General features: G+C 33.0%; 3 protein-coding genes across 4 annotated transcripts in view; 1 reads left to right on the top strand and 2 right to left on the bottom strand.

Annotated features, from left to right (window-relative positions):
• The window catches only part of LOC108356474 (chaoptin-like), a 313273-nt gene that overhangs the window by 263018 nt on the left and 39045 nt on the right, over positions 1–11210 (bottom strand). The window contains exon 4 of the mRNA XM_017607582.1: positions 7577–7773. Within this exon, the coding sequence (XP_017463071.1) occupies positions 7577–7773 (197 nt within the window). The remainder of the gene's footprint in view (positions 1–7576; positions 7774–11210) is intronic.
• Positions 2366–3620, top strand: LOC108356484 (putative nuclease HARBI1). Its single transcript, XM_017607590.1, has 3 exons — positions 2366–2585; positions 2642–2925; positions 3013–3620. Exons 1-3 carry the CDS (start codon positions 2383–2385, stop codon positions 3600–3602), a joined length of 1077 nt encoding a protein of 358 aa, XP_017463079.1. The 5' UTR covers positions 2366–2382; the 3' UTR covers positions 3603–3620.
• LOC108356494 (uncharacterized) lies at positions 3823–6966 on the bottom strand. 2 transcript variants are annotated; one of them, XM_017607608.1, is made up of 4 exons: positions 6228–6966; positions 5742–6164; positions 5589–5690; positions 3823–4180 (listed from the first exon to the last, which is right to left on the bottom strand). In XM_017607608.1, the coding sequence occupies exons 2-4, from the start codon at positions 5911–5913 to the stop codon at positions 3855–3857; spliced, it is 600 nt and encodes a 199-aa protein (XP_017463097.1). In that variant the 5' UTR covers positions 5914–6164; positions 6228–6966; the 3' UTR covers positions 3823–3854. The 2 variants fall into 2 exon arrangements, with proteins under 2 accessions (XP_017463097.1, XP_017463087.1); XM_017607598.1 differs by having other exon boundaries at positions 5742–6966.

The following is an 11210-nucleotide window of genomic DNA, read 5'->3' as shown; positions in this document are numbered from 1 at the left end:
CTGATCATTTATGTATACATTTGTCTATATCTATCTCGATTCGTTTTGCCTGTTACAAACAACCGTTATGTGAACAAAGTTATAATACCCTTGTGCACAAGTGCGCTCGGGTATAAAAATTTTGAATTAAGTTTGTAAGTCAACACAAAATGTGATGACCACCACAATTATTACTCACATATGAATGTACCGCAATTTATTACTCAACCCACGTACCTATCTTTAGTTAGTAAAAATCCCTCTTATCACAACTGATTGCAGTAAAATCCAAAAATATATTCTCTATCTTCTCGCACAAAATACTAAATTTTTTGAGAAAATTGATGTATGTATATGTTTTATATATTTATCGTCGGCTTAGAGTGTAAACCTGCTTAATACGTTTTTTGGTAAAATTGACCTTTTGATGCAGTTCGAAGGAGTAGGCGATTCCGCGGTTAGCAAGCAAAAAAATACGTCAATACATATAAAAATATAATTGTCAAAAATTGTTTGATGAGTAACAGGCTAACCTAATATTCACGCACGCCGCCAATTTATTGTCAAAAATTTCTGATGCACATGCAACTTGTATGAGATCAACCGAAATTGAACGGCGTGCGTATGAAGCTAACTCAATTTCCAATTTTTGTTCTGCGTGACATTTTGATTTGACGTTTCGCTCAATGAAATCAAATGCAAACGCATGCAAGTCAATTTCGGGTGACGCAAAAAAACAAATTCGACGGCATGCGTACCAAAACGCAAGCCGCGAATATTAGGTTAGCCTGTAAAGCTGCTAAGTACAATCAGTTCAAATTCAAATTCTAAGATACGAAGATATTCTATCTTAGAGTATTACTTTATGCGTTTAAGCCGGTAATAGCCAGCGAATAAGCTTTAATTTTTTATATCTCAATGAAATTATTGTTACTTGTGGAACGAAACAGAAGGAAGATTAAATGCAGAAGAGTTTTCCAGCGTGTGGGTAGATTTGATAGAAAAAAATGTAGTACCAAATAATAGTTCCGGGGAGCCGATTACAGTAATTTTTTATAGCGACGAATGCACATATCAAAACCGAAACAGTATTATGGCTAATGCTTTGTTATCCACAGCGATAAATAACAATATCATTATTAAGCAAAAGTTTCTTGAAGTAGGCCATACCCAAATGGAAGCTGATTTTAACCATTCCACTATCGAACGAGCACTTAAGAAAAGAGATATCCATGTTCCTGCAGAATACATTGAAGTATGTAGATCAGCTAGAAAAAATACAAAACCATATGACGTAACTTATCTTAGTTACACGTTCTTTAAAATCTTTAACACAGTTCAATTCTTTAATAGCATTCGTCCCGGTCGCGGCAAAGATGCTGCTAAAGTAACTGATATACGAGCCCTACGGTATACACCAAGTGGCGACATACATTTCAAACTAAGATTCTCCAACGAATGGGAAGTTATACCGCAAAGAAAATCCCCAGTAACTGTTTCCTTGCCGTTTTCTCACCTTCCGAATTTATACGAGAGTTGGCGTACGATTGCTCGCAGAAAGTATGATATCTCCAGTATTTCAAACGATTACTTCCTGAAGATTACCACGCCTACTATAACAATTTACCTCATGATTGAATAATATGTATCATACTTTCTGGCATTATTGAGTTCCTACTTAAATTATCTTATATGTGGTCTTTGTACTATTAATTTGAGAGAGGAATACTTCACGTATAGTTACTAATATATGTTTTATAAACTGCCTATTTTTGTTGCAATAAACGGAAGAATAAATCTGTTGTATTTTTTTATATATATGTAATTGTTCTTATCTATGGAATACTATGTTAATTAACATTTAAATTGAGCTCGTAATCACAAAAAATAAAATAGAAACAATATTATTCATAAAAAAAACCTGCTAAATGCACTTCAATTTTGAAAATACAAAAACTAAAACCTGCTTAGTTAGAAATTCGCCAATAAAACCATAAAAACGTAATTATTTTCATTCGTTCTGGATTAGGGCCATAGAACGTCGCGCGATTAACAAACTATGTATATGTAGGATTTGCACCTTAGACTAAGAGTTAAAGATATATTTAGTTTTTTGCCTCTACAGTAAAATATGTTTTTTTGTCGTTAGCAGGTTTACACTCTAAGGCCCACTTGCAGAACAGCAGGTTATCTATTTAACTCGAAGTTTACCGGTTAAATTAATAAATTGGCTTGCACAACAGTAGGTTAGGCATTAACTCAGAGATAAAAACTTAAATATTTAACCCACAAAATTTTGAGGGTTAAATTGTTAAGTTAGTGTCAGTTCTGCCGAAAACTAGAAATACAAATAAAATTTAAATTCTTTAAATTGTGAAATATTTTATGTAAATAAATGAAAAGATGAACGAATTGGTGCATTCTGACGATGATGAGGAAATCATTGATTACGTCAACTCAGATTTCTATAATAGATCAACAGCGGAGCGAAGTGATCATTATAATGATCTGCGAGAGAAAGCATTCCACAGGAGATTTCGCTTGCAAAAGGAAAGCGTTATTTTCCTTTTAGACAAGCTTAAACCGTGGTTAGAATGCTCAAAGAGGTTGGTACTTCGGCTCAATTTATTCACATTAAACATAATACTGACTTGTTCCATAGCAATGCAATATCTCCTATGAACCAGTTACTATGTGCATTGCGATTCTATGCTACGGGTAGTCAACTCGTAACGTGTGGGGACTTCATTGGTGTCCATGAGTCTACTGCAAGCAGAATCGTGCATAAAGTTACTGATGCTATAGCACGTTTGTACCCAGAATTTATACGAATGCCGACAGAGGTAGAAGACATGAGGAAAGCTGCAGTGAAGTTCTATGAAATTGCTCGATTTCCGCGGGTCATTGGGGCTATAGATTGCACTCATGTCAGGATAAAGTCGCCAGGTATGTACATCCATATGTAGGTACAATTTATGTATTTGCAACTAGCAGGAGTAGAAACTTGTATACTTAAGTTTACTTCAATTTCAGGAGGGGAATATGCGGAAATATATAGGAATCGAAAGGGTTACTTTTCAGTAAACACCCAAGCAATCTGTTCTGCAGATTTATTGTTTACCGATGTCGTTGCAAGGTGGCATGGGTCTTCTCATGATTCTCACATTTGGGACAATTGTAATCAGCGCAGATATTTTGTTCAGGGAGCATATGGTGATTTCTGTTTGCTTGGAGATAGTGGTTATGCTCAAACCACATTTATGATGACTCCATTAGGAAATGTGAGTTCATCAGCGCAATCTCTGTACAATGAGTCACAGATAAGAAGTCGAAATACAATAGAGCGAACTTTTGGAGTTTGGAAAAGAAGATTTCCAATATTGTCCAGAGGAATCCAAGTGCACTGGAGCAGAGTACCTGGAATTATTATAGCTACTTGTGTTCTCCACAATATTGCTCGTCAACAAGCAGATCCGGATCCTGTTGTCGATGCTGAGTACCCTGCAATGATAGAAACTGTAGACAGCCGGAATGAAATACAAAATACCAACAGTTCTTCTAGAACCTCTCCAGGAAATCGGGCCCGTCAAGCGCTTATAGATCAATATTTTGGACGATTATGAATTTTATTGCTAAACAAACCCTCTGTTTCTCATATGTTGTTGAATAAACATATCCTTTAGTTTAACAAAAGAGAATTTGTTTTAATTTTTAGTTTACGGGTTTTCATTTAGTTTTTATTTTTGAACAGAGAAGCTTAAATGTAGTATATAAAGATTAATAGTTTCACTTGAATATTCACATAGTTTTTTCTTCAAGATTCGATCTTGTATCTGGACTTGTGAACATCGGACAGCCTTCATTTAAACTTCTTTTTACAAAGTTTGCCTATATTTTTCCAGCTCAAGACTTCTAATCGCCTCATTGTGCTCTAATTTCTTCTTCTTGTCCTCTATTTCCATTTGTCTCAATATCCGGTTATGTTCCCGCCTTTCTTGCTCATCGTATTCGTATCTTTTTTTCGCTTCTTCAATTTCCATTTTTCTTAATAGGCGGTTGTGTTCTAGTATTTCTTCCTTATCTTTTAATTCAATGTCTATAAGTTCTTTTTGGGCCGATACCAATGCCATTTTTTCCTCGGCTAGTAATTTAAATTTACTGGCTACTGTTTCTTTAGCGGTTGTTTGCAATTTTCGTTTACCTGAAAATTTAAGGGAATTTTACATACACTGCCGGAAAAAAGTATTGGCACAGCGAATTTTGCACAACATATGCACCAATTTGTATTATAATATTTTTCCAACAATTTTTTATAAAAATATGGTTCATTCCACAACAAAAACCATAAAAATATAATTTCTAAACTTTGTGCAAAACTCGCGAAAATTCAATAAATTTTCATGCCAATTTTCAACTTTTTAATCAGATTTTTTAGAATTTTGTGGAGTATGCAGATTTGTAGCCCAATCACTTTTATTGTAATAAAGCAGAAGTTCTAAGTAGCTGCGAATTGCGTTGATTTTTGGCAATTTTTTTCACGCAGTCCTTCCATACAAAAAAAAATGTTCGAAAATACTTTATATGGAAAAAATGCAAAACAACTTCAACAAAAAAAAATCTCAAAAATCAATACGATTCTTGACTAACTCTGAACTTGCATTTTTTTATACTAGATTTTAATGGGCTAAAAAACTGCATACTCAAAAAATTCTAAAAAATCTGATTAAAAAGTTGAAAATTTGCATGAAAATTTATTGAATTTTCGCGAGTTTTGCACAAAGTTTAGAAATTATATTTTTAGGTTTTTTGTTGTGGAATGAACCATATTTTTATAAAAAATTGTTGGAAAAATATTATAATACAAATTGGTGCATATGTTGTGCAAAATTCGCTGTACCAATACTTTTTGCCGGCACAAAGTTTGAAATATGAATTTAAATGGTTTTTGTTAGATAATGAACTATGTTTTTATAAAAAAATAATAAATGTATGTATACTTACAGTGGTGGAAAAATAAATAGGCACACGATATTTTAACAAATGTTTCTTTTATTTATTTAATATTTATTATTTTTTTATAAAAACATAGTTCATTATCTAACAAAAACCATTTAAATTTATATTTCAAACTTTGTGCAAAAGTTAAGAAAAATAAAATTTAATGGGCTATCAAACTACATACTGATAAAAAGTTTAATATTTAAATGCAATTTAGCAGAATTTTTTTAATTTTGCACAAAGTTTTAAATATGAATTTAAATGGTTTTTGTTAGATAATGAACTATGTTTTTATAAAAAAATAATAAATATTAAATAAATAAAAGAAACATTTGTTAAAATGTCGTGTCCCTATTTATTTTTCCACCACTGTATATCTTTAAAGTGATAACATTCTTCATAGTGTTTCTTCATTTGCTAAAAGTATATACTATTAGCAGCAGATTTCAAAGTTGGAATAGGTATTAAAAATCAGTTAAACCACAGAAATTGCAGATAGAGGGTGTTCAATATAAGCCCTCGATCTGATAATTTTTCAGATGTGAACAAATAAAATCTTAGAAATGGTGCAATTAAACCTTACAAATATCTCGACGCTATCGTTTACTTACGTGCCAACAGAGGATGAGGATTCTTTTTTAAATTTGCCCTATCACTTGTGAAGTATTCTTCCTTTTCCTCTTTTTGTTTCGGTTCTTGTATGGGAAGTTCATCTGTATTAAAATTAATATATCACAAATCTTAAGATAATTAAGAAAAATCACCTTCAAAATTTAAATCTGCTTCGATAGGTATTATGCCCTCCTGAGCTTTGATGAGGCTGCTATCACCATCATAAATTGTATAGCAACCGTCAATGGCAGGTCCGACTAAACCCCTCACCTTATTAAAAAGGGGGTTGTCGACACACTTAGCCATCGGTCCTCCACCTGACATAAGAATATTATTTATTCGTAACTATACACAAAAGTATAGCATATTTAAGTATACATATAAAGAAAACTACTGACCAGTACCCATGACATTTTTTTTTATAATTCTTTCTTCCGCTTCCGACTCCTTGATAATTGCCGAGAAAGCTTCCTGGCAAGCGTCCACCGGTGCACCTGTATTGCTGGCAACTTTCTCCCAACCATCAGGAGACGTACCGTACTCCTCCACGTTTTCAACTACAGTAGTCTTATCAACTAAAAAAATTTAGATAATAGCATTACAGTAAAAAGAAATTCCAAAGTGCTTGATATTCATACTCGGAATACTCATTTTTGCAGAAGATGCGTTTTTTTTAGTCTTTTTTTTTAAGTTTTTATAATTTTGTTGCAAACTTTCCATGGTGCGGCAGTATCCTGTGGAAATCGAATTGAATTCCCGCGTCACGTCTATCCACGCCTTTTGCTTTGCTAAAAGGCTGGTGCCATCGGTTTTTTTATTTTCTAGGATATGCTTATACTTTTCAATGCAATCGCACAAAAGCAAGCTCTCGCTAGTAGCAAAGTTAGGAGCCCGAACGCGTTTAGTTTGAGATTCCATGACCAAAACAAGATAGTTTTAACGAGTTGAAACTGCAGTAAAATAACTACGAAAAAATTCAATTCAATATAATGTAAAATGATGTGTGGTTTTGCATACCTGTAAGAATGCAATTATCACTTTGTAAATCCAATGGTGAACAATTAAGCACATACATATATTTAATTAGAAGTAATAATTTTTTTTTGCATTCTATTCTGTTATTGAATGAATATTTGTTGAGCTTTTGGCAATATTATTTTTATTTCAAACATCAAAAAAATTTCAGTATTCAAAACAAACGACAAAAACGGTTTGTGATGCCAACAAAATTAAAAATTGCCCGACAGTAACTTCGTTTACTTAACTCTGTGTCGATTTTGTTAGCTGCAAGACATTGTCTGAGTTAAATAAATAAAAGTTTAACTCTGAGCTACTTATTTCTCTATTTATATATTTAACTCTGGATGTTCTGCAAGTGGGCCTAAGGCGACGTTATGTTGTTGATAAAGAAAAAAATAAAATAAATAAAAAATAAAAAAGTTTTTCAGAAAAAGACAAGAACGGATTCGTTTTGAAGAAAAAGTTGAAAAAAAACTACCGATATTTCGGAGTTTTTCATAGATCTTTGACAAATAGAAGGCATTTAATCGTAACGTAATTTTTACCAAATTAAAGGTGAGGCTTATACCTGTTAACAATGCGACTCTCCTTTGACCTATACACTGAACATTTCTGTAAATAAAATTCAAAAATTACAATTTTACGGCTCATCCCGTTTCGTCCTTCGAAAACCAAAATGGAGCACATGCGAGCAAATTATTTTTGCTTTAATTGCTCAAATATAACTGTAGTTACATATATTTCAAGGAACAAAACTTTGACAAACCTTGAAAAGTAAACAAAAGTACCAATATTTAAAAATATTATTCAACGAAAATATCCAAGGCCATATTAAAAGCAATTTACTTAAATTTAATCTTAACTGATAGAAATGGCCTTCTTCTTCCATGTTCAAAAGGTTTTCTCCTGAAATAGGTCTTCACTAAAACACAATTGCCGAAGAAAGAAGTAGAACGACTTAACTCACCTCAAACGTTTCTCGCATGTCATGCAGATTCATCTGCACATTCCCGCTGATATTCAAAGTCAGCAAACTTCTTAATCGCCGCACTGATTGCGGCTCCAGACGTACCAGCTTATTGTAGGACAAATCCAGGAATGTCAAATTACTCAAATACTGAAACGAGTCATTGGGAACTTTCGCCAAACGATTGTAGGACAAGTCTGTAAATGAGAATATAAACAGACGCAGTAGCACAGCAGGCATAGTGAAGTTTTAGGCGCGAAAAAATATTACAAATACACAGGCATAGTCTTAGCTAAATAAGTTTATACAATAAAAGCTCAGTTAGTCTAGACTTAACTTAATTTAACTACCGTAAGAAATCATCAATGATTATTCAACACGTCAACTGAAGCCAGAAGCGGATATATTTTGTTTTTGTATTTTCTCCTTAATATTACGTTCTCATGGAGTCACTAACTCGAGTTTAACGTTTTGAGTTTATGAACTACTGTCAAGCGTTCACATTGGGGTGTTTAAGAAACTCCAGAGTTTAACTTTACATTTTTTTTTGTTTACTTTTTCTTATTCTCATTTAGTCTGTTCCCGTACTACAGGATCTAACACACAAGTCTAGAATACCAACCGTTTAGCGGTGACAGGTAACAAGATCAACGGAAATAAGGTCAATTGACACTATTTCCCACCCTGGAGCGAAATAAAGTCAACTGACATTATTACCTTTTCAAAAGCGAAATAAAGTCAACAAAATTTGGAAATAAAGTCATTGACCCTATTGTCTCATTCAAATGGAAATAGCGTCAACAATGCTTAAAGTATGTCGATTCATAAAAAAAATGTTGTTCTTACAATAAATATTGCCCCGTAAGTGTGAAAGAATTCTGCGTTTTAAATTAGCATATTTTGAACGAATTCGGAATATCTAAGGTGGAAAAGAAACCAGCCTTTCTACAAGGAAACAATTACAGAAAAGGAATTTTCTTACACTGTATTCATGTCTCCGCCAGCAATTTGTGACGACATCATTTAAAAGCAGCTAAGGAGAACGACGACACTATTTATTAGATGGCACATTCAAGCCAATGTGCCAAAATGCGGGTATAAACAATTACTGATTATTTAATATCGGAACCGAGATCATGTAAGTTAATTGATTGGTTTTCACACACTTTTGAAACACAAATTATATGCTTTTTTACTGCAGACAAGTTGTTGCCAAAACATAGCAGAAATCTTCCAATAACTTACAAATATAAAAATGTGAAATATCGAGGGCCTAAGTTCATTAATACCCTCTTTTCGCAATTTGCACCAAAACTTATTTGTGATTTTAGAAACGCGGCTGCGTAGCGTGACTAGGAGAGGCGCGCGCGGACGCGGGCCGCCGCGAAGCAAATTTAATGTTTGAAAGAGCATTAATGTCAATGGATTTTATTTCGCTTTGAAAAAGGTAATAATGCCAATTGACTTTATTTCGCACCAGGGTGGGAAATAAAGTCAATTGACCTTGTTACCTCTCACCCCGTTTAGCTATAAAAAAAACAAGAAATGAGGATCGATAGAACCTTTTACGCTAATTTCAACAATACCAACATTTTTTGGTGCAAATAAAAACCAAAGTCAATAAAGGAGGTTAAAGTTCAACTTATCTGTTTCTTATGTGTTTAATATCTCGGAAACTACTTAACTGATTAAAAAATTAGTGATGGTAATTTCAACATAATTTAAATGCCTTTTATGCGACGTATATAGTATAACCAGTTTTAAAACTAATTTTATATAAACGCCATTTAAAAAAAATTATTTTTATTTTATTTTGTTTTTTTAGTATTTCCGGACTAAAAATACAAAAAATCATATAAATTATATACATACATGAAAGACCAATTAATTGTCTTTATTTTGACATCATTAGTTTTTTAATAGGTTATGGTGTTCAGAAGATATTAATATTTAAAAAAAATCAGAAAATTTAACTTTAACCATTGATATCTTCTTTATATTTTCCTTTGGCCAGATAGGGTTGGGTTGAAATCAGCACAAAAAGTTCAATCGAGCCACATTTTTGGCTTTTGCATCGCTAGATTGTTGATATTCTAGACTTATGTGCACAGAACGACCTCGGACTAATTCTGATTAAATCCTGCAGTACGGAAACAGGCTAACTGTCGGAAAGTTGGTTTCAGGTTTGGGTTATCAAAGACACAAACCAAATCGGGTCAAAAAAAGGGTTGCATTCGCATAAACTCCAAATAAAAGTGGTGTGTAAGGAGAGTTTAACGATACTTCTTGTATGGTAAAATTCGAGTTTAAGAGCTCTTCTCCAAAATGGCCCATAAACTCGAGTTAATGGCTCAATGAGAATGCTTTATAAGCTGTTTGACCGTTTACCGTCTAAAATGCCAAACGCTAAAAAATATATTTGCGTTCACTTCTTTTTGAGAAATACAAAAACGAGAATCTGGCAAGCCTGATTCTCTCACCGCTCTCAATTTCCGTAAGGCCGTAGCTTAAGAATCTAAAAGCTACAGGTTCTTAAGTTGCTTACGGCAAGTTAAGTTTTAACTAACCGCCAACACAGTTACTGAAATTAAGTCTATACTAACTGATCTTTAACAGCCCTATTCTAAACGCAATCAGCAAACATATACTTGTTTATACCGACACATAAAGCGTTTTGCCCCGGTTCGCTGTGATTTAAAACGGAGGCTTAAACCAAATTTCAATACGCTCAGAAATTCAAAAGTGTATTGACTCGCATTTGTTTTGGAATCGGTTTTTTATTTCTCAAATCGATTAGAAAACACGTATAAATATATTCAGCCTTATCACGAGTTTCATATTCCCGAACCGGTTCACTTTTCACTTTTCGTTTCCATGTATTTATTATGGGCAGGATACAAATTTTCGGGAGAATTTTTTTTCGGGTGAAACTTAGGATAAGGCAGATTATTCATTTGACTCGAAGTGAAAATATGCTGGTTTCTTATAAAGTCCATTTTAAATTATAATTATTATTTTAACAAATTTTAATTATTATTCCCTTCCATTTCGGTGAACCGTGCAAATTAATTATTAAACAAGTAAGAGCAGCACTGTCTTCGGCTATGCCGAAAGCTTCATACCTTTCATCAACATCTGAAAATTTTACTTTAACAGATTACTGCATTTGAAAATATTTATATATTCACAGCATACATAGATAGAGGAGATACATACATAAAGGACACCGCAAAAACCTGTATCTGAACAATCAGTGGTATAAGAGATAAAGCATACAGCTTAAATTTTGACGATTTTCTCAGTAGACTTTGTATTATTATTTATAAAATAGCTTACGAAATTTAAAGGTTTTAGCCGTCCAAATAAAGGAGTTTTACAGTAAAACCCCATATCTGAATAATCAGTTGTATGGAGACAATAAATAGGTTATAGTGACCCGATCTATGTTAATTTTACTGTAAACTTTCTATTGATAACACTGGACCACAAATTTCAACTTTTTCTCTTTACCAGAAACGCCGTTATGAAATTCTTATGTAAAATCACCCCCTGATTCCGAAAATCAAGGTTATTTTTAATTCTATGGTACCGTTTTTGAGATATTTGCAATTTACCGTTTTTGCAAAAAAAAAAA

This window comes from Rhagoletis zephyria, unplaced genomic scaffold, assembly GCF_001687245.7.
Source record: "Rhagoletis zephyria isolate East Lansing unplaced genomic scaffold, Rhagoletis_zephyria_1.1 Rzeph_scaffold_00173, whole genome shotgun sequence".
NCBI classification, from domain to species: domain Eukaryota; kingdom Metazoa; phylum Arthropoda; class Insecta; order Diptera; family Tephritidae; genus Rhagoletis; species Rhagoletis zephyria.
This window is presented reverse-complemented; position numbering and strand designations above follow the sequence as displayed.

What these genes read in the sequence shown, in the direction of transcription:
- LOC108356484 (XM_017607590.1), top strand. Translation starts at nt 2,383, where the DNA reads ATGAACGAATTGGTGCATTCTGACGATGATGAGGAAATCATTGATTAC. An exon ending in TGGTTAGAATGCTCAAAGAG is followed by an intron (nt 2,586 to 2,641) that starts GTTGGTACTTCG and finishes CTTGTTCCATAG; the next exon opens with CAATGCAATATCTCCTATGA. An exon ending in TGTCAGGATAAAGTCGCCAG is followed by an intron (nt 2,926 to 3,012) that starts GTATGTACATCC and finishes CTTCAATTTCAG; the next exon opens with GAGGGGAATATGCGGAAATA.
- LOC108356494 (XM_017607598.1), bottom strand. Translation starts at nt 5,913, where the DNA reads ATGTCAGGTGGAGGACCGATGGCTAAGTGTGTCGACAACCCCCTTTTT. An exon ending in AGCAGATTTAAATTTTGAAG is followed by an intron (nt 5,691 to 5,741) that starts GTGATTTTTCTT and finishes ATTTTAATACAG; the next exon opens with ATGAACTTCCCATACAAGAA. An exon ending in TCCTCATCCTCTGTTGGCAC is followed by an intron (nt 4,181 to 5,588) that starts GTAAGTAAACGA and finishes TTAAATTTTCAG; the next exon opens with GTAAACGAAAATTGCAAACA.